The sequence below is a fragment of the Rhamphochromis longiceps genome, linkage group LG14 (assembly GCF_057381845.1).
Source record: "Rhamphochromis longiceps isolate RC_006_pf linkage group LG14, R_longiceps_female_GT1.1, whole genome shotgun sequence".
In the NCBI taxonomy this organism is placed as follows: Eukaryota; Metazoa; Chordata; class Actinopteri; order Cichliformes; family Cichlidae; genus Rhamphochromis; species Rhamphochromis longiceps.
The window spans coordinates 23,564,837-23,586,945 of record NC_140570.1 but is presented as its reverse complement, the minus strand read 5'-3'; the positions used below and the strand labels follow the sequence as shown (position 1 = coordinate 23,586,945).

General features: G+C 40.4%; 2 protein-coding genes across 3 annotated transcripts in view; one reads left to right on the top strand and one right to left on the bottom strand.

The window, feature by feature from the left end:
- Window positions 1–7,328: 7,328 nt before the first annotated feature.
- Window positions 7,329–15,372, bottom strand: shox2 (shox homeobox 2). 2 transcript variants are annotated; one of them, XM_085380877.1, is made up of 5 exons: window positions 14,831–15,372; window positions 12,955–13,163; window positions 10,360–10,417; window positions 9,937–10,025; window positions 7,329–9,091 (listed from the first exon to the last, which is right to left on the bottom strand). In XM_085380877.1, exons 1-5 carry the CDS (start codon window positions 15,084–15,086, stop codon window positions 8,798–8,800), a joined length of 906 nt encoding a protein of 301 aa, XP_085237003.1. In that variant the 5' UTR covers window positions 15,087–15,372; the 3' UTR covers window positions 7,329–8,797. The 2 variants fall into 2 exon arrangements, with proteins under 2 accessions (XP_085237003.1, XP_085237004.1); XM_085380878.1 differs by having other exon boundaries at window positions 7,329–9,055.
- Window positions 15,373–17,472: 2,100 nt separating this feature from the next.
- rsrc1 (arginine/serine-rich coiled-coil 1) overlaps window positions 17,473–22,109 on the top strand; it is a 122,815-nt gene continuing 118,178 nt past the window's right edge. The window contains exons 1-3 of the mRNA XM_085379488.1: window positions 17,473–17,594; window positions 18,052–18,246; window positions 21,845–21,967. Coding sequence (XP_085235614.1) covers window positions 18,068–18,246; window positions 21,845–21,967 — 302 coding nt within the window. The 5' untranslated portion in view covers window positions 17,473–17,594; window positions 18,052–18,067. The remainder of the gene's footprint in view (window positions 17,595–18,051; window positions 18,247–21,844; window positions 21,968–22,109) is intronic.

Sequence of the window (22,109 nt, the reverse complement as noted above, 5' to 3'; positions counted from 1 at the left end):
TTCTCATCATGCAGAAAACTGAAGAACTGTTAGAATGCAATTCACAACGTAATCGTAACTGTAATGTGATTACTAAATTTAGTACGGTAAATCATTACATTGCTGTGTTATTGAAAAATGTAATATGATGACAGTAGCACGTGGCTTTGTTCCTTTGCTGGTTGACCAAGTTATACTGTGCAAACTGATCAATTTTAAAAAAACACTGTATAATTATTAGCTATGAGACAAAGCAATCCTAACTTCTAAAACTTATATTTCTAGATAACTAAATGGTTTTGAATTAAAATTAATTATTTTAATAAAGAAGTATTTGTATAAAGAACTACTTTATAAACTGTACCAGCCATAACAAATCTTATACTTGCCAGATATTTTGGCGGGAAAAACACAATTTATGAGCATTTTGTGTATTTTATGAATTGACAAGGACATAAATATCCATGAGCTTACATAATCATACATATATCTTTGCTGATAGAAATATATAATAGCTGGTCAAGTCCATACTTGTTAGCAAACAGGGTTAGACAGATCTAAGCCAATTGTTTTCTTGTTTCTGGTCCTTAAGCTAAGCTAAGCTAAGCTAATCAGCTAAAAAACAAACAAGCAATGTTCTGGCTGATCAACAGTTTAACATTAAAAACGTTCAAATATATATCTATATAGTGCTATTAGTTTAAAAAACGGTATTTAGAAAAATATCCTGCTTGATTTTATCATATGTGAATTTCAGAAAAATTCTACATTTCATGTGATTTTCTAGCATAGATTCAAACCACTCCTTTAGCTTCTCTTCGGTGGTCCTACAAGTGTACTTCCAGCAGACAGTGTGTCACATGTGACCCTTTAAAAGGGTCCCTGTCATCATTAAGATAAGAGGCAGTCTTTCAAGCATGCTTTAGCTCAACAAAGTGCTTCCTCTTTGGCACACTCATGTCTTTGGCACTTCTGCCTATCCTCTCCAAGATATTCTACTCATATCGCTGCTTTTGTCCTTATAACTCTGCCTTCTCATTCTTTCGGAGTCTTTTCTGTTTCCCCTCCTTTCACATTCCACTATGTTTAGTCCATAGATGTCCAAATTCGCTGTCAATCAGTTGGCTCAGAAACTGAGTTTTTCAAAAAGGATTCACATCGTGCTGTTAAATCTCGTATAAGAATATCAGCGCCGGTTGAGAGATACAGTTGTTTTCAGTCAGCTCGCTTCCTTCCTTTCTATAACACAACCAGTTATCTCCAGCTGTAAGTGTCAGCTATTTTAGGATGCATGCTGTATTCATTCTCAATTCATGTGTCACTTCCTCGAATTTTTTTTTCCCCACTTCAAAACAAAAAGGAGAGGGAAAGTTTTGCTCACTGCACGGACTGGCATCCAGTGTCGTTAAACTTTTAAAGATTTCTTCTTGTTGAAGCGAAGCGATTGCCCATTTTTTCCATTGTCTGCTTTGAAAGTCATCACCGAATCCACTGAATAAACACAATCCTGCATTAAATTGGGTGTAACGTAACAGCTACACCAACAAATTTTAGCAGTCATTTTCTTTGTTTAGTTTATAACATGAATAATGATATAAAACGTTTGAAAGCAAAGACTGTGAGAAAAGTCAGAGAGCAAGTCAAAGAGACAAAGAGAGGCTGACACACACACACTGTGGCAATATCACAGGAGGGAGGGTGTGTGAGGGCTAACTTTTAAGGTCTATTTTTACTTTCCATTTCAGAATGAGATACAAGTGTACTTCTCACACACCCCACTGTGGAGGAAAGTAATGCAGGCCTATTTAATTAGACGTCGGCAGAACATCGCACCACTATGGGGGTCCTGCCGCCTCTGATGCCTCCTTGGCCCTATAATGCAGCACCGTCAGCTCTTCGCATTTTGTCTGCCCTTCTCTCAGCTTGCAACATCAATTTATATTAGCCTGCGCAGGAACAAGACACGTTGTTCCGACCTGCTGCGCCCAGTTGAACTTGACATGCTCCCCCACCATTATACATTACTTTTCACGCTCATCTTATTAGCCCATAATATGGCATGTGTGCATGTGTGCGTTATGTGTTTGTGTGTGGTATGTGTTTATCTTCCAGCCCATGCACAGAAACTCATCGAAAGAGTAAATTACCATAGCAATAAAGCTGTCAATACTGCTGTATCAGTGAGGGGACACAAGTGGCAGGATCAATGAAAACATCTGAATAAGATGCCCTGGAAGTAGTACCCTGCTTTAAAATTCTATTACTTCTAAAGCACTTGACCTCCTGCTCCTATATTCCACTGCCCCAAAGACTTATTAATATACAGCAGAGCACTTGGACAGGTAAACTTTAATTTTCTGGGGTAATGCTTAAACAATGAATTCAAGTTAACATACTGTAGGCGGATGCATAATCTTGAATCCTGTGTAATAGCTTTCGCTACATTCTCATGCAGCAGTGTGGAAAAAAAAATTAGGAATAGCTTATTTGGAGATGTGAATTTGCCCCAAAGTGCTGCATTTTTAGACATTTTGGAGGCATTTATTTGCATTTAACTAGGCAGGCAGGAAATGTGAAGAGATAATAAAGCTGAACTCATGATAACCTGCTGCTAGTTTTTATTTTATTTTGAACATTCAAAGTTCCTAACTAAAATCATTGGCTGACTGTAAGTACAGTTAGTCAAGTAAGATTTATATATTTTTGTTTTAGGCTTACGTATTTTATTATGTCTGCATTACTTCTCAAGTCACAGAGACATAATAATATGAAAATATACCTCTACTACAGTAATCTGGCAGCTTAGTACTTTAACTTTAACCTCCATGTTCACCGCAGTGGGTGGGGGTGGGCATTTACTTGACAGCCGGGTAGCTGACAAGAGAAAAGTTGAAGTACATGAGGGATGACATGCAAAACGTTTTGACTGCACGATTGTGACGGGCACATTTTTTAATTACACAGGTTTTGCATGATAAGCTATGTTTGTGATTATTTACTTATTTTTGTGTTTGTCTATTTTTATTTTAAAAAAAAAACTGTGCCTGTAGATTTTATATTAGCTAAGCCACATGTAGCTACATTGTTACATAACACATGTGTCCAAACTGTCAAAAAGTTCAAGTTCTTTAGATGTTACCAGTTGACACATGAATTCAGAATCAATTTTAGAGAGCAGACTAATGTTACGATTACAGTTCATGGGTCAGATTCTCATAAAAGATTAACAGTGCACTTCTCGTCCAGTTATGATGCGTTTGCATGCAACTGTAGCAAAAAGGATGGAAAACTTTAAGTAGAATGCAACCAGTGTATCCATCACGGGGTTGTATGTTTTCGAACATCAGCAAGACGTATCGATTTTTGTCCTACACAGATTTATGGCCGTGCGAAAACAGCTAACAGCTTTATGAGTATAACATTTACAGTACACAGGTGATTGATGCTTATACTGAAAGCCAGGCACCATTTTCCATCACATCTAAACTTTGCCTTGACCACACATGTCTGTCACCAGTTCAGAGAGCATTTGAATGCAGCTGAAAGATATATAAATGGTCATAAATGGTTCCCTGGACAGAATGTTGAAAAAGCATTTAACCCCAGAATGAATGATCGTGGACCTCCCTGGATTTGCCCACATTAAAAAGACACTTGAGCATCCTGATACAAATATTGGGTGATTTGTCGGCTTTTTTGTCATTTCATGACATTTTAAAATGACATTTTGTAAACTTCAGACAGCGTGAATACAATCAATATGAGATGAGTTAGGCCTGTGTTTCCAAAAGGCTTTTTGTAATTTAAGAGTCTGTGTACAAACATCTGATGATTGAAAAGCAAGTACTCGATTATACTCACACACAGATGATTGGATCTTACCAGCTTGTAAATACAGAACGGCATGGGCCAAATGTTTAACATTTACTGTGTGCCCCTCATTACTCTCCCTCTCTCCCTCTGCCTTAGTGTTTCATTTTGTTCTCACACTCTTTCTCTGTTGGGCCACAATGCACGCATACACCTATATACACAAAAATGCCTATTGCATCCACGCTGCACCAAATGTCACTTTCTTTTTCTTTTCTTTTTTTCAGTGAAAACAATAAAATCCCCTCAGGGTTACTAATGCCCACAGGTCTCAACACATACACCCTTGTTATGTCTTCTTCCCGGGGCAGGGAGTTATACATTATGTTATCTCTCTAATCTGCAAACCAGCTGCAACTGGAAATGAATTAATAACAAATAAAATGCGCCCAGTACATAAAAATGTGTAGATTGCCCTGGGGCACCTAAACAGGAAACAGTGAAACAATTAGACTTCTTGTTTTGTTCTGACCTCTGTTTTGTTTTGTTCTACTTCGCTGCTGAATAGAAGGAGGCTGGAGATAGAGGCTGTTGTTTTTCTGTGTCTGTAATCACCATGGTTAAGCCTCCCTGGTCATAGCAGGGGTCAAATCTGTGTGAACACCCACTTTTCATCCTACAGTGAAATTAAATACAGTGTTACAGTCGAGCTCTATAAATGCAGTAATTCTCCGCTGACTGCAGCCCACACCAAGTGCTGCGGTTAGCCACCCAGGCCTGTACAGCGCATGCATGTGATAACAGGCAGCGATACGGCGTCCTAATTGCTGGCCTGAGTGCTATTGGAGGGAGTTTTCAGCAGGTTTCTTTTTCACTTTCGCTCCATTTGATGTCTTTGAAGTTGGTCTTTTATCTGCCTTTGCTCCTGATGGCTGTTGTCTTTGGTGCAGTGCTGTGTGTGCCCTGCTCTTTGAGCACTCCTAACATGTAACAAAGGCAAGCCCTTAGAGGGAAAAGAAGAGAAAGGGAGTTCTCTCTCATACTTTCTCACATAAATTCACTCACACACAAGCATGGTTACCAACTGTATACACAAAACATTTAGCTGTAGCCATTCACATGTAAGAAGAAAACAGCGGAAAAAAAGAAAAATGCTTTTGCTGTCAGTAAAGGAAATAAAAAACCTGCTCTATGTGGTTGTTTAACGTGCCCTAATTTGATAAAGGGCCAAGTGTGGGAAATGAGAGAGTAGTGTATTTGTCTCAGGGGTTGTAGTGGGGTAAATATAGCAGCAAGACAGCACCAGTTGATATGAAGGATCCCATGGTGTCGAGTGCTGTTGTGACTCACCAGACTATGATGATCTGTATGTGCGCGTCGGTGTGTGTGTGTGTGTGTAGGTTCCCGATATATGTTATGCATTTGAACATGCGTGCGCCTTTCATTCATTTGATGAACGTTAATATTACCTACCACCTCTTGACTCATCCAGCTTGGTGTAAAATAATCCATTGCAACAGACAGAGAGTAAGAGCTGAGGAGAGTGAAGCAGGTTGAAGCAAGCAAGAGGGAAAGACAGTGAGAAAAAGCCTGCACGGCTGGCTCCCGGCTGGCTGTGTGGGAGTGTGTGTCTTAAGAGTGTGTTGAGAGGAGAGTGCGAGCACTGCTAGTCTCCATGTCTAATCAGAACACTTGTGTGTCCCAGTCTCTTTGTCTCCTGGGCCCCTCTGAGCAGAGGCCCTCCACTCCAGGCACTACACCTCCAGGACATCCTGATAGCTGCTCGACCACTCCACAACGGGACACGCACGGCTCACGCTGGAAATCAAGACTTTGGGTTGATGTCACAAAGAAGTGGAGAGTGCAACAACCGACACGTGGTTGAAGCACAGACACCATTCGGGTAATTACTTTACAAGTAATTAACCCTTTGCAAAAATCGTACTTGTAGTTTTCATTAAGTTGTACAGGAATGTGCTTGTGGTGTACTCAGTAATGAAGGTTATGCTATTTAAATATCATTTGTAGAAGGTCTTCCTTAAATGTCTTTTTAAACTAAATTCATTATCTGTGCCCAACTTCTTTTTTTTTATGTTATAAAATATCTCGATATGTAGCAGACAATGTGATGGATTTGAGCTTACTCTGTGGTCACCGCAGCTAAACCGATCACACTAACGCCACAGTTCCCAAGCGGGACAGTGGCAGGTCAGGCGCGCTCCCGCATCCCGGTATCTGTTCCCTCGCAGGACAGCATGCATGCGCGCTCTCGATTCAGCAGTTTCCCAGTTCCGTCTCCTCCATTACTGGCGAGGTTCAGAATCAATAAGTCAATAGTTTTGGCGTCTAAATCCTGCCCTGAACGCAGAGCTGGGCTATACAAACAGTCCAGACTGTAGTGCAGACTCTGTGAGATCAGTATTAATTAATAGCTAAAGACATTGTGTTTTGTGTGGAAATATCGGAAGGGTAATGCGATCTGGATTCCTATAATTATAGGCTCCCGTGTCAGGTGTTTATTAAATGTTCAATAAGAGGCGGTTAAGATGTCAGGAAATGAATCAGGCGAATTTGTAAGTCAAGTGAGGCAGGCGTTAATAAATCTCTCCCCATTTTTTCCAAACACTTTGGCTTTGGTTAGCCTGTGAGCCGCCTGCATGTTTTCATACATGATGTCCAACTTTGGCCAATGATATAAAGAAGAAGAATGGGGGGAAAGCAGCATTTAGTGGAGAGCAAGCTATTCAGAAATGGTGTTACACTGTGTCATTAACCTATGTTACATTTTTTTTTCTATTACAATTATTTCCCATCGCAGTTACTTACAGCAACCTTTAAGTTGCGCATGTAACAAAGTGCGACACCTGCTATTTGTTTAAGGCATCAGGACTGAGACTAAGTAGCCTAATATTTATCATCTGGAGCATTAAGGCTGTTGCTAGCTGCACGCACAAACAAACCGCGCGAGTATAATTACATTAAAAATCCATCTTTGTTTTATGTAATCATCAGGCCATTTGGGGTTGGCTCATGGGTCCGGGGGGGACTTAATTTCCTGCAAGAATAACAGAGTCGTTTCAAATCTAAATGAGTAGCCTAAAAAAGGAATATAACAGTGTCCATTTGAAGTGCCTAAATGCGGCAAAACTCGAGTCACTGAGTCGTCTTCTTCTTTTCTTTAAATCTTTATCTGCCCGTTTTAGCTTGTACTGGAAATTACCAGTCCTTTTCCACAAACCCTCCATAACCAAACTATGAATAATGCATCGGATTGGCATGCACGCAGCAGCAGACACCGATGTTCCAGCTAAACGGGCCTGTCACAACCGTGACGTATCAAAAGACCACAGCCACAGGAATGAATTAATAAAGAGCTGTTGTTTTTCATGTTTTACTGGTAATAATAATAATAATAATAATAATAATAATAATAATAATAATAATAATAATAATAATAATAATAATAGCCAATTGTTTTGTAAAAAAAAATTGTCGACTCGTTTAAGAAACGTTTGTTAATTTATTATATGACCGAAAAACACTTTTGTTTAGGTGGATCCAAGTTTCACATGTGATGGGGGGAAAAAGTTAAACAATCTCGTGATTTTTTTAAACTTTTTTTTTTGGTTTGCTTGTTTTTACTTTTGTAGAAACCCGTGCCTCAGGTGAGTTCACTTTCACTGTTTATAAAAACATCAAAATTACATACAGAAAGCACATGATTTTTTTAATACACGGAAATAAAGTAAAATACAAAATGAACAAACCCCACCCCGTCCCACACACAAGGCATTCATGAAGCCACTAAATAATAAAATAATGCATGTGTCTGGTTTATAAACATATTTTACACGTGCCCGTACCGGTTTGAATACAGTCTTCGTGTTGCTGTAATTTCTCTGTTTGTTCACTGCCAAAAAGATGGCATTCATGGCAATACGCCCTCCTTTAAAGCGCTGGAGGAGGGGGGCTGGGAGGGAGGCACAGATCGCCTTGTGAATATGGGCAGCAGATCGGGTTATCCTAACAGAAAGTTCAGCATAGCCTACACATGTTTTACAATCTCACATTTCTGGTGTGTCGCCCGTTTCACCTTTACCAGAGGAGGTCCAAACAAGGTCAGATGGGCCAGACATTCAAGTGAGAGTTGCCCTTTGTCGAGGAGGTGGGGGGTAGAGAAAGGGAGGGGAGGGAGATGGGGCTCACGTCACGTCATCCTTGAAGACATACTCATGCACAACACTGCCGAGGCATTTCCAAATTGGACAGGAAACAGAGGAGGGAAAAACACTTCGATTATTGTCTCTCTCTTTTTTGTTTGTTTGTTGTTTGTCAAAGAATTCCCGCTCTGTCCTTACACAGAGAAATTGGTTTGGAAATATAACGAGGCCAGCCTCTATATAGGTTCAAACTGAAATAATAATAATAACATAACAATAATAAAACAGATCAAAACAACTGCAGAATGGTTCGCCTTGTTTGACAAAGTATTAACCGACCCAGCTGCATCCTCCTCCTCCTGCTCCTCGAGGTGTCCCGCCGGCCTCCTCAGCCGTGTGGCTGCTGAGAGAAGGCGGTGGGTATAGCCTTGCTATCCACCCCATCCGCCATTTTTTTTTTTTTTTTTTTTTTTTTGTATTTTTAAAATCTTTTTCTATTTGTTTGTTTGTCTGTTTGTTTTGTTTTTGTTTTTTGGCGTCAAAAACCACGTCTGGGTAGGCTATAACGTCACAGTCCCCTTTTATTTTTCTCATAAATAGCCTATATTTAATAGTCATGTTCGTTGTCCTTCGTTTTAAAAACATAAATAACGTCCACGGATAATTTTTTTCTCTCACTTTGTCCTTGGATTATTTTTTTCCCCGCACACTTTATAAGCGTTAAAGTTCAGTGTCTCTCAGTCGCAAGTTCCGTAGTGCGTCCGCGCCTCGTGTCCTGTAACGTCTCTCTGGGGGAAGGGGAGGTGAGGGAAGTGGAGTAGAGTGGAAGGGGGGAGAGGGAGGAGGGGTCACAGTCCCAACGCGGCCGTGTGCTTTTTGGCCTTCAGTCTTAGGTCGGCGATGCTTGAGTTTTTGCTGGTGTTCTTGGCGGCGGCGGCGGCGGCCACGACGGAGGCGGCGGAGGCTGACTCTGCCGCGAGCGTCGCCAGGGGGAGGCCGAACGGCGGCGCGGGGAACATCATGTAGGGCGCGTGCGCCGCCAGGTGAGAGTGCAGGTGGTGTTGCGCGTGCGCCACGGCGCTGTCCAGCTGTAGCTGCGCCTGCACCTGAAAGGAGAAGGGCGGCACGTTGCAATGACTATCCTACAGGACGGGACGCACGGATGGGGAGAGAAGGGGGAGAACATGCGTTAACTTTGTCTGTAGGCTCATTTTCACTGGTGTGACTGCAGATTTAGTTTCGATTAGGCTGCTTTAAAAAAAAAAAAGAAGAAGAAAGAAAGAAAGAAAATGTATGGCTGCTCAGTGAAACAGTGAGCAATAATCACTGGCCGTGTCGTTTAGCTCCTGGGGTTTTAGTGGCTACACTGCAACTCTTGTGAGTCAGAGATCAAATTTGTGTTTTTATTTTGCTGGACATCGACTGCATGAAATGCAATCTAAAGCCAAACTTATGTGGCCTTTGGGAAATAAAGTTAACCAGCGGTGCTCAAACTAAAAACTAGACTTCACTGACATGACAGAAGATATAAACTCAATAACTTAACGGCTTTATCCAGATTCTCTGTATCGTGCTATTAGCTACCATATATACAGGTGTTCAAATTAGTAGCCTAAATCAAATATCAGGGATTTCCCTTCACTTATTTAAATGTTAAAATGTTTTAGTACTACTAGTAGTAGTTTTGGCCTGCTGGGCCGTTAATATGTTTGTGTGCTGTGGTTTAATGGTTAAGAAGAAGAAAAAAGACAAATAGCTGGTTTTAAAAAAAATAAAATAAATTTGTAAAAAATAAAAGGAATTTTCCAATTAGGCTGTACAGACTCCTCTGTGTTGGCACAGTGTTTTTGTCAGTGTGGTAATAAGAGTTTAGTTACCCCCTACATTGGATCTGGAGTCTCTGCATAGCACTTGGGCAGAGGCTGTGCCAAGAGAGCAGTCGGGGGATTGGTCTGGTTTTAAGACTAGACGCTTCAAAGTAACTTGCCTGTTGGAATGGCATCCGTAAAGCCCCCACGTTGACATATGGCGCTACACGACAGGCTTCAAACTGATTCGCTGCTCCAATCAGGACTCCTGCGAAAACACAGATGATAGCCTAATCATGTGAGAAGAATATTCAACGACACAAAGAGTAAAACCGCAGGGCTGAATAACGAGCAGTAAAAGCTGATTGTCTGGAGTAAACTTGCAATAACGTCCAAGATAGACACTCACTTAAAAAATATATAAACAAAAAGAAAACGCCATGATTCTGATGGCGTAATTAACTGGAAATTAAGCCACTAACTAAATAGTAACATAAAGGCTGGCTCGCGTTCGAGTGTGCAGTTGCTTTGCAGTTGAATAAAAGTAAAGTGGAATAGACATAAACATATAGTCGTTTGTGTTGTGTGGGATAAAAGTGTACCTTTATGTAATTGGTTTTCCTGCTTTCTGCATTTGGCTCTTCTGTTCTGGAACCAAACCTGTGGGGACAGAAATTAATTAGAGACCCACTGATTGGCAGCTGCTTGCGAGGCCATGTGTAATTCCTCTCAAAGTGACAACAACCGAAGAAAAACAATATCCCCGAGGAGCAGTGAAATATTAATGGCACTGCTTAACCCCAGATTTTAATTATTACGTTTAGTCTACAACAAGAGAGAGACAGTTTGAGCGGAAGCAGAGAGAAGGGAAACAGTGGAGTAAAAAAAAAAAAAGGAAAGTGTAAATCTACTAAAGGGAGATTTAAAATCATATCAGAAATGAAACGCTCTTGTTGGAAATATGCAGGACTATTGGACTATAATAAATAACCTTGTCAGCGCTGGTTTCATCTTTCTATAGATTAGTGTCCCTGAAGAGTTGAATGGTCTCTCGGATATCGAATAGCAGCAATGCTATTATGGTTTTGGACATCAGAGCAAAGCGATCCGAGAGCATCTCCCTCTTTCTCTTTCCGCCTCCCTCTCATTAAATGACCACTGAAATTAATTACCCTTATCTGCAGAAAAATCCATGTCAGAGAATCGCTTAAATGCCTCGCAGTTTTGTCTAATCACCGCCATAACACGCACTCACACACAGACACACACACAAAAACTCGCTTCAAAGACAGCTCACTTCTCTTTTTCCTCCTGTTGAAATCGACAAGCGTCAATTTCAGAGAAACGCCTTGGAACACAGATTAAACGATTTATTACTATGATAATCTGCTTTGAATCTCTCAGACAAAGCACCGGCTGAATTAGCCCACGATGCAACGCGTCGGCGTGCAGTCCCCCTTTCACGTCAGCAGGCCTATATACACGCACGGCGAAAGCTTGATTGAAATATCATATTGATTTGGCTGTCAGCTGGCTTCATTTATTGATCACAGTTAGATGTCAATCGGAAGTTCTTTTGTGCACGCTTCAGGTATAATTTATTAGCACGATAAAAGCAGGAAAATGCACTGCAGAATATTGATTGAGGCGCAATTTAAAAAATAAAAAACACATCAAAATAAATGTGTGGTCTGTGCATGCAACTGGTAAAAATGTATAATGCCCCAGCAGAGATAAAAGAGAGAGAGAACGAGACAGATAGAGAGTGAGGGTGAGCTGTTCTTGATTTGGGTAGAAAATAATACATAATTTATGCAAATCCCCCGAGCTGTGCCCCTTGTTCGGGACACAATACGCCTTATTGGTGAGATTCCAGTTGAGACCGGTATAGAGCCCTGCAAAAAGCTGGCTTTAACTTTTTTTTCGGGGGGTGTGGTGGGTTGAGTTTGAGATGGGGGATTTTTTTTTTTTTTTTTTTAATGGAGGTACCCGTTTTGTTATGCCCCCCACCCCAATCCAGAAGACCGCCATGTTCGTTGTGGAGACAAATACTGTGTCCTCCACGAAATCGGGCCATACGAGTGTGAAATAAGATGCTGTAAGGTTTTTGAGAAAAACAGATGACAACAAAAAAAATAACAAACAAAAACAACAACTGTGTTCTATATGCCCCCCGCCCCTCAGGCGCCTTGCACAAGACCTGTCTGAGCCCCCACCAATCACCCACCGACCCCATAGACTCGGCGAAGCCCTTACTGGGTTTCTGCGCAGATGGCCTGTCCCCGTGAAAAACTACAGCAGCGCTGACAAACAGGGCCATGGTAACATATACACCCAGAAACCGAAGACAAATATTTAGAGGCTTTATTTGTTTCCGCCCGTTTGGACAATAAAGATTCAAAACGTGGTCTCGTGACACGAGCAGCGCCTAATTGAGATAATGAACACGGTAAATAATCCAAACGTGTTGAGGGGGGGAAAAAACCCTAATCACAGAGAATAATTGGGAGAGGAAGTTGCATGCTGCTGGTGAACTCTGCCTTCCTTTCTTAAGATCTTAAGATCTCATTTAACTTATTACAACTTCCATAACACTTCTGGGGATCCACTCAACCGTCTCACAAACACAGCATTACATCAATAAATGCAGCATTAATACAAGTCAGTCGAGCCACACTTATCGTATTGCATTAAAAGAAAACAACAACCCTCAATCAAACAAAATATTATCACCCTCACACCGTTTACATGCGGGATATCAAGCAAAACAAAAATCAGGGAAGAGTGTAAAATCCTTCCAGTAAAAGGAAAGACCCGTGGAAGTTTTTCCCCCGTTTATTATTATTATTATTATTATTATTATTATTATTATTATTATTATTATTACTACAGCAAACATCATCTTACACTTCCATAATGCCGATAGTGGTAATTATAATTGTCATTATAATGAATTTTTAATTATGATTTAGATCTCAATTTCATGCTTAGACTCAAAATATGGTCACTTTTTCTATCACAGATGTTATCTTATTTTTTCCTCTATTATTATTATTATTATTATTATTATAATTATTATTATTATTATTATTATTATTATTATTATTATTATTATAATTATTATTATTATTATTATTATTATTATTATTATTATTATTATTATTATTATATAGTCTCGTTTAACTGACTGTCCCTACCTGTACTCGGGCCTCCGACAGTCCCAGTCGCTGGCTAAGCTCCTCCCGCATGAATGCGTCCGGGTAGTGGGTTTCGTCGAAGAGCCGCTCCAGCTCATTGAGCTGCTCTAATGTGAAGTTAGTCCGACTTCTCCTCTGTTTGATTTTAGTTTGTGTCTCGTCTTCAATGGGCTTCGAGTCCTCTTTTCTCTCTTTTACATCCGTGGTGCCTGTTGTGCGGACGAGAAAGGAGGGAGACGTCAACATCATGTGGCTGTACTGTGACCTCCAGCCTGCTTATTACTGGACTGCATATTTCTAAGGTGCTTAAAAGTGTTATTTTTTTCTTTTTTTTCTTTTTTTTTAATGTGCAAAAATGCTTCACTGTCATGTTTAGGCTAACGCATAATTCAGATTATAAACAGGTAAAAACACAAGCCACCCACCTGGGTATGCAAGCGGAGATTAAAGGGCACCTAACACACACAAAAATCAGCTAGGAATTTAAATAAAGCAATTAAATAAAAGCTTACAACCGCCAAAGAAAGAGAGAAAGAAAGACGTGCCCTCAAATATCACAGAGCTATCAGACCTCGGATGTTTTGTAGAGCTACATAAAGCTCTTTAATTATTAACTGCTTATAAATATGCAACGCTGTGCCCACTGTTGGATGTCTGATACACGCTTGTCGCAGTTCCGCTTTTAACCACGCTGCCCATGACGAACAGATGTCTTTTTTTTCGCAAGCACCCAGCTCTAAGATATCTTGTCCAGTATGTTGTCACATTTTGTCCAGGTTTCAGAAAACACTGTGGGGAAGGCTTGCACGGGACACACGAGCATCTGCTCCACTTTCATTAAAACGTCAAGCAAAATTTTCTCTGAAAATCGTAATCAAATGTAAATATTTCTATTTGGTTCAGCCTTTAGTGTTGGAAGTACGATTTTTTACATCACCGGTTTGTTTACCTGCTAATGTTTTGGTTATGCAATCATAAATATATACATAAAAACGCTAAATTATTGAGGATAGCGGTGATAAATAATTATCCCTTCTGGTGTAAGCCTGTGTTATATTGGTGTGCGGGATCACACGTTAGTGACAGCAGAAATGACAGGACTTGTACTGAATCGCTCGAGTCCACCGATTTGAACGCCAGGTGTGTTTTTACGCCTTCTTTGAGTTCAAACGTTCCCATAGGCCTCACAATATAGCAAGTACAGATGCCCGAGGTCATTGACAATCAATGCTTCTTAAATAAATCTGATCACTCTCAAGGAGGTTAACCTGCAGCGTTACTGAAGACAATCCACATAATTATTTGTATGATCTGTATATACATATACATATACATATATACATAAAAAGCACGATATCGCAAGTGCACTAATATTATAGAAATATGGGTAGTTTTCCACATGCGGGCCTTACTGTTTGTCACACGTGGGCCTTTTCCTGGTGTTCTGTATTTTTTAAATTGAAACTTTTTAAATGCATTATAAAGAGATAATAAGCTATATTTTAATTAGCATTACAGTCTCAGGAGTAGCTATTTTCTTTCTTTCTTTTTTAAATAAGGCAAACAGCTACAGTTACCAAAACCAATCGATAGCCTGCACTTCCAGAAAGCATCAGTTAATAATTTCTCTTCTTACCTCGCTAACTGACTGTCACTAAATCGAGAATCGCTCCACCGGGCTGCTAAAAATCTGCAATATATCCGTGTGGATGACAGTCATGAGCTCAACTCTTTTTCGCAAATAAACATGTGGCTGCACGCTCGCTTGTCTTCTCAGGGCTCGATCACTCCCTCTCTCTCTCTGTCTTTCTCTCCTCTAAGTCCTCTACACATTCCTGCTCGTAAAGACTGTGTATAGAACACCGTGAAGTCCTACCGTCAATGAGTTTGGGGCTCCCGGCGTCCCTGATTCTTTCCGGGCCGAGCATGTCAGTTTCCCTGCCCGGCGAGAGCGCAACGTTCCGGTTAACGGCGGCCGGCTCCTCTCGGCTCCCCGGCTCCGCAGATAAAGACTCCCTGCTCCCTGCTCGCGTCGACCCGGTCTCCAACACCTCCCTGTAGGTTATCACTTCCTTCTTCTCCTTCACTTTCTGATCGAAAGACTTAGACACGAAAGCGGTGAGCTCTTCCATCACTCCTTCCTCTCCTCTTTAAAAAAATCACACACACCACACTCACTCACTCACTCACTCACACACTCTCCCTTTGCTCCACGACAGCTTAAGACATCAGTGGTGCGGCTCTTTTTAAAGTCGACCCCTTGAAAATGATACAAGGTGATGCAGCCAAACTCTGGACAAAAGGTAAAAAATATATGAAGATATATCTTCTCAGCCAATTCCTCCTCCTTTGGTAGCGGAGTTGGGAACCTGCTGGTGATCCTCTATTGAAGTCACAGTATTTATACTTTGCGGCGCCTTGCCCCCTTGATCCGTGCAAATTACCTCCCCTCAGGATGCCGGGATGAGCCCCCCCCCCCCCCCCCCCCCCCCCCACGCCCCCCACCTCCTACCCCTTCACTGATACTGGAGCGAGAGAGAGAGAGAGAGAGAGAGAGAGAGAGAGAGAGAGAGAGAGAGAGAAGCCGAGTAAAAACATTAAACAGCACCACCGCTATTGGCCATTAATCCGAGATTGACAAGAAGGACTAATTAATTTAATTAAGCGCTCATTCGCTGCTATTGTCCTGAGTTAGTTTTTTAAACACCCGGGAGATGGTCACGGATCTCTCTCTCTCGCTCTCTCTCCCGTCTCTCTCGCTCTCTCTCTCTTTCTGCAGGGGTGTGGCTTAAAAAAAATCAGAAAATGACAAGAGAGAGGGAAGCACATGGATGAGGAGCCCTTCCTCGCTATATCTCTGTGATCTGCGGAGGGGAAAAAATAATAACAAAAAAGACGCAACGCTGACACGGAGAGAGAAAGCGGTGAAAGCTGGGACCAGCTGGGATGCCGAGAGGTGCAGCACCAGCTTATACACGGAGCTTCAAATCAAGTTCAAGTGAACACATTTGGCTTTAACCCACAGTTGTACATAGTTCGCTTCAGGCCTGCTCTATTTATTTATTTTATTGCGCTTTTAATTTGAAAGTGGATTTTCACGGTTTAAAAATAATAATAAAATTGGATAAAAATATTGTATGGTAAAGTATTATTATTATTAGTATTATTATCGGATGTTTTTTTTGGACAACTTAATCAATATTTTTTTAGACCACCCCGTTTGTGTCTCTGATCACTAATTGTTGTGTTTTGCAACGTCATCATTAGATACGCCACATCGCTTCATATTAATCCTCAGTGGGGTTTTTAAGTCATTAGGATGTTTAAGCAGCTAAACGTTTAATTATAGTGCCTCTTGCGATGCGTTGCCATTGGGCTCACTAATTAACGCTTTCAACTCGTTTTTTCTCCCCCTCCAGCTGAAACGATTATTTGCAAAAAATAAAAAAATAAACAATGGTTCACTTGCGTGTTCAGGTAGGTATATAGCGAGTGCAGCGAAGAGATGGCAATTAAGCCAGAAGAGGAGGGGACGTGTAGCCAGAGAAGAAACTGGATATAGCGGGATTTAAAAAAAAAAAAAAAGTCGAAATGAATTTGATGTAAAATTAAGCACGTTTATTGATAATCTATAAAAAGCCTCATTTCCACACAAGTCCTCTTTACAGTTCTCCTCATTAAATATTAATGAAGTTTCTGCTTAAACCTTAGGCATTAATTACTATTATTTCTACTGCATCGGAAAGCGGGAGGATTCCTCCTGTAGCGTTGAGTTGCCTCCTGTGTCTATTTGCACTGAAACTGCCCCATTTAATGCTCTCTTATCTGTCATTCCTGTGCACATTAGCAATGTATCAGTCGATATAATGTTGTCCTTTCTTCTGTTTTTAAATGTCAGGAAGCAGTTATTCACTTAATGTTGTTTGGATCCTCTGCCTGGCCTTGTTTGTGAAAAAGATTAATATCTGAGAAGATGATCTCATGCAAATAATCACTGACACACATCCACTCGTTTATTTGGGCGCATTGTGAGTGAGTATTTTGTCCGATTAAAACGAAATATAAGTAGCTCGTGCTGTTGGCAGACATACACTTGCAATACATTTGTAGTCATCATTTTTCATCGACTGGATGCTATTTTAAAAACTGCACAGAAAATACACCATCAAGAGAAAAAAAATACAAATGAAGCTTAGTCCCTCATTAAAATACTACATTAAATAATCTCCATTTAGAAATGCTCTTTTTAAAAGAGCTTTTACCATCCCCCAAATCGTCATAATAGTCATGCTATTATGGAAATGTAATTGTCTAACTTTATCTCGTTTAATTAAGGCGATTCAAGCGACTTTGTTTATGTAGTAGTGTTATACAAAAATACTTTAAAACTGTTTAACACAATATCTAACGTTGCAGCAACAACAACAACGACAAACTATGTATGCCGAATTATTAAATAAGTGTTGTTTAGTTAATGAAACATAATAGAGGCAAAATCCGTAAAGCTATGGTAAAAAAGGGGGTCCTTCGATCGATTGCTCTGTGTTTGATTCTAATTCCTTGATCGATGCTTTCCGGTTTGACAAGCAGAGTCTCCCAAACAGTGCATGGCTGTTGTTGAGAGGCAGTGCCATTTAAAGGTGAGAAGCGGGACTCTCCTTTTAATTTTTATAGGGATACACTTATTTTTAATATAAGACATATTAGTAGATGTGATACGTTTACTATTGCACATCCGGGACCTTTATTTAGAACAAGAACCGCGGTCCCAAGCTGGTTAAGTTAGCACCGTTAGCTTAGTAGCTAGCCTCTGCACAAAAACAAACATTTATTAGCTGCTTGCGGCAACGGTACTTTACCTTTTAGCAGTCGGTGGTGATTTAATAAGTTAAATACTACTGTATGTAGGTGGCTGTGCTTTAATAGTCGTTAAATGAGCTTATGGTACAGTGGTCAGAGTAGTAAAAACGTTGTGTTTTATACACGTGAGGAGTAAATAAATAGGTCGGTTCCCACTGATATTCCAGCAAACTGTCTCGAAGGGTTGTTTGAGAGATGTCAAAAGGAGCAACCCCACTCTTGTGTATGTTTTGCCAGCTGACTGACCGCCAGCATGGGTAGGCGCTCGTCCGACAGTGATGATGACAGCCGAAGCAAGAGAAAGAAGAAACAGCGTCGCCGCTCTTCTTCCTCTTCTTCTTCTTCGTCCTCTTCCTCTGGCAGCAGAGTGAGAAGTAGCCGCAGTCGGAGGTCCAGTCGCCGCCGGAGCCGCTCTCGCTCCAGAGACAGGAGGTTAGGCTTCATCGTGAAATTTTCCTTCTTACATGTGTGCAGAGTGCGGCTCTCTGTTCGGCTGGAGTGTGTTTAACCAACGACTGTTTTGCATTTAAAGCTTCTGAAAGGTTAAAAGCCAGATGCATTCAGAAATTGAGCATTTCATTGGAGGGGCTGAACCTAATTAAAATGTGACACATTTTAAACACAAATATTTTGGTTTTTACAAAATATATTTATTGCATAACTAAAATCCAGGAGGTCATTCAGGATTCTCAGTTTAGAAGATTTCATCATGTACATTAAAATACACAGCATTTCAAATGCACACAAATGACCATGCGCTTGTAAACTAGTAATAAAACGTGTGCAATCACGCCCTGTATTTTGGCCAATATATTTGAATATAAGGTATAAACCTATACTGTTTTAGAGTTATTGAAAAGGGGAATGTATTCGACAGACTTCACATGAAGGAGCTGCTGGTTGCTTCGTTATGACTAACTCTGCAATTGCTGCATTCAACCCTAGTATATCTTTTACCTGGATTAAAGTTGTATGTATTGTCTATGGGACAACAATTGCACTGATGCTGACGTGTCTCTGAGGGATCACTTTTGGCCACTATCACCAGTTGATATGCTGCTTGGGTTCCACTTGGATTTTAGTGGTATTATGCTTCCCAGCAGTCAGTCTTTTCTTGAAAAACTCGATAAAGCAGAGGCTGAAAACACTGATGTATACTTCTTGTATATTTCTTGTGCTCTGTAGTTAAGTTACCACATTCTTCTGTATACATATATTATCTGTATAGCTTGAATAGCTTAAAAAAACAAAACACAAACATTGTATGCAGATTTTTTTTCCCACTCACACATTTTGACTTATTGTAGTTGGAAAAGAGCAGGTTTTCATAACTGTGACTCTTTTGTATTCAAGCATTTCAGTAAAACATGAAAGTATGACAGCCACTGGACATACATGGTACCGGCACCCTGAAACAGGAGCAGCTAAACTAATTATATATATTTTCTCGAATTTGATCGTTTATATCTTTGGTTGTCATCCCATCAAAATGTGTCTGTAATCATGAGAATTTCAGGAATTTGCATTTCAGACAGCCAAGTAGAGGAATGTATTTGCATATCAGCTGATACATGAAAAAAATGGTGGACATTATTTTGTTTTGACTTCAAAATGTTCTCTAGTTTTTGTTTTAAAATGGAGAACGTCATGATATCGGATTATATCATATTCAGACTTTTTCCTCAACAGACAAAAGCTTAGGTAATGAAGCTAGATAGAACAACAGATTAAGAGATGTTTGTCTGGCCAGCATGCTAGCTTTCTAAACGTTTCACATTAAATGTTCTGATTTTAAAAGTACAGATGTTTAGCATAGGCTTTTTACAACATAGCTCATTTAAGAGTAAACCTATTTTCTAGTAAATGAGTTATGAAGTTCCTAGATTGGAAAATTATGTCTTCGGTAATGATTCCGTGTGGACAGCGAAGGGCCGTCATACTTTTCCCAGTAAATGCCAGAATTAAGACACTTTAAAAGGACCAAGAAATAAAATCTAACAAGAAAAATTTGAATCAATGTGCAGTGGTAATAATTTGTCCAGGAAAGGATGTCAGTAAGAATTTAAACAAGCACTTTTGCGTCTGTAAAAATAGGTTTGGAAGGCAAACAGCTTTGCAGAGAGGTTAGTTTCTTATTCTTCAATAGAAATCTAGGATAGATTTTTGTTTGGGCTTATTTCATATCAACCCTCCTCTTGATAATGTGAAGGCTTAAATATAAAAGGTTATGACATAACATCAGTTTTATCATTTTATTCTGATCTTCGTAAAGTAAAACACTTCAGTGTTTAGCTGTTGCTGAGGAATGAGGAGGTTCAGTAATAATCAACCTTCTTTGCAAGTAGCTACTGACTGGACCTGACCTCCATCCATCCAACCGTCTATCCACAGCTGTCACTGGGTGTATGTGGCTGTTCAGACAAGGCCAGTTGATGGTAATTATTTATGAGGCTTGGTCAAGGTCCATTACTGCTGATGGGAAGTCATTGGCTGCCTGCACAGGGTGGGGTAGGGTGGGCAGTGTAAACCCTGGGACCACAGTCCTTCATCTATTAACTGCTTGTGTGTTTTGAACAATTGACTAAGACCTTCTGTATTTCTGTCTCTGTGTGTGTGTTGGATCTACTTGCTTTAAATAGGTTCATAAAAGCGACCACACGTTTTGTAGCACTGTCAACCTGAGTAATGTAAAGTGACCTTACATGAGGTAAAACAGAAGAGGGCTTATGTTCTGGCTGGGTGACATCATAACCACATAATTAACATGTATATGTAAGGAAAGTAATTGTATCCCTGGCCGTGGTTAAGTTACAATACGGGAGTGAGATGGAAAAGTGTGTGTGAATAAACGCAAAATGAAGTCCAAGTTGTGAGGTGTTATTTGCATTCACGTTAAAGACTTCTGTGTTGGCCATTGCTTCCCTCTTGCATGTGTTCTACCCATTATGTTTTATTACGTGCACACAGGCTTTTGTGAAAATGTGTGCTTCTTCTGTGCAGTGTGTGAAGTGGTTGTGCAGGGCTGTGGAAGTTATTTCATAAGGCCCCGCTCTTGGGATCCAGCCTTTAGAATACTAATAGATCTTTGCTGGGTTTCTCTAAGTGGTACAAATCTGGTTTGATAGTTCAGCCTCTGTGTTATTTGTATTGCTTGCCTTTTTCTTCTCTCCTTCTCTATCTAGCAGAGCTCCCACAGGACTGAGAGAGGGATTTTTTGTGGGGGGGGGGGGGCATGTGTATTAAAGATTTGGTTATTTTTGGTTCTGGTGAAACAAAAGAAGATGTTTTAAATAATGAATATTGCACAAAGTGTTTGCAGTATCGGGCGTGGGGCTGTTTCAGCATTTACATTCACTCCCATAAATGACTCCTGCTACATGATATCAATAGGAACTCAGTGTGAGCGGTGTTTGGAAAATAGACGCTGCACACGCTGCTGTAGCCACATTAAAGAGCAGCAGAGAACTAAAGGGCCCCTGTGGAGGAACTGTAAGGCATCCTGCATGGCTCTGCAGCTCTGGGCCTTGGACCAGAGCATTCACTAATGCACACTAGCTGCTTGTGATTCTGATAACAAGCTACGTTTTCTGGATCGTGTGGGTATGTTTTCTCTTAAACATAACAGCAAAATAAAGTAGTGACACGATATCCACTTTTTTAGAAGAGGGAAGAATTTTAGATGGTGCTTTCTGAGTTTTTGTCCACTGGGAAAATGAACACAGAAAAATGTGCTTGACGTAGTGGAGCATTAGGGTGAAGTGAGGAGAGACTTTTTACGGGAATGGTAAGACTTTGATTTTTGTGGAAAGTAAACTGTGAGAAACTAAACAATACAGCTGAATGACCCCCCCCCCCCCTCCCTCTATTAACCACCCTAAGCATTCAGGACAAATTTGTGCAGTTTTTTTTTTTTTTTGAACTCCAGAACAATGATTAGTTGTATAATCATACTCCTGTATGATTGATCTGCTTTTAAAGATTCTATAATAAGATTAAATGTATGTGTGTATTTTTTTTTTTCCTGTCCCAGGAGGAGAAGACGTTCCAGCAGCAGTTCGTCTCACAGTTCATCTCGCAGGAGGAGGAGTCGAAGCGCAGAGAGAGACAAAGGGAGGAGCCACCGTTCACACAGGTCACGCAGCCGGGACAGGAGGTAGCACCATCGTGGACATTATTCATTCTGCTCATTCTGCTTAATCCCTCAAACTGCTGTATTATTTCCAGTCACTTGAAGTTTCCTAACAGGATTTTAAAGTCAGATTGTCTAAGTTTTAGTCACGCTTGGAGAAAAGGAG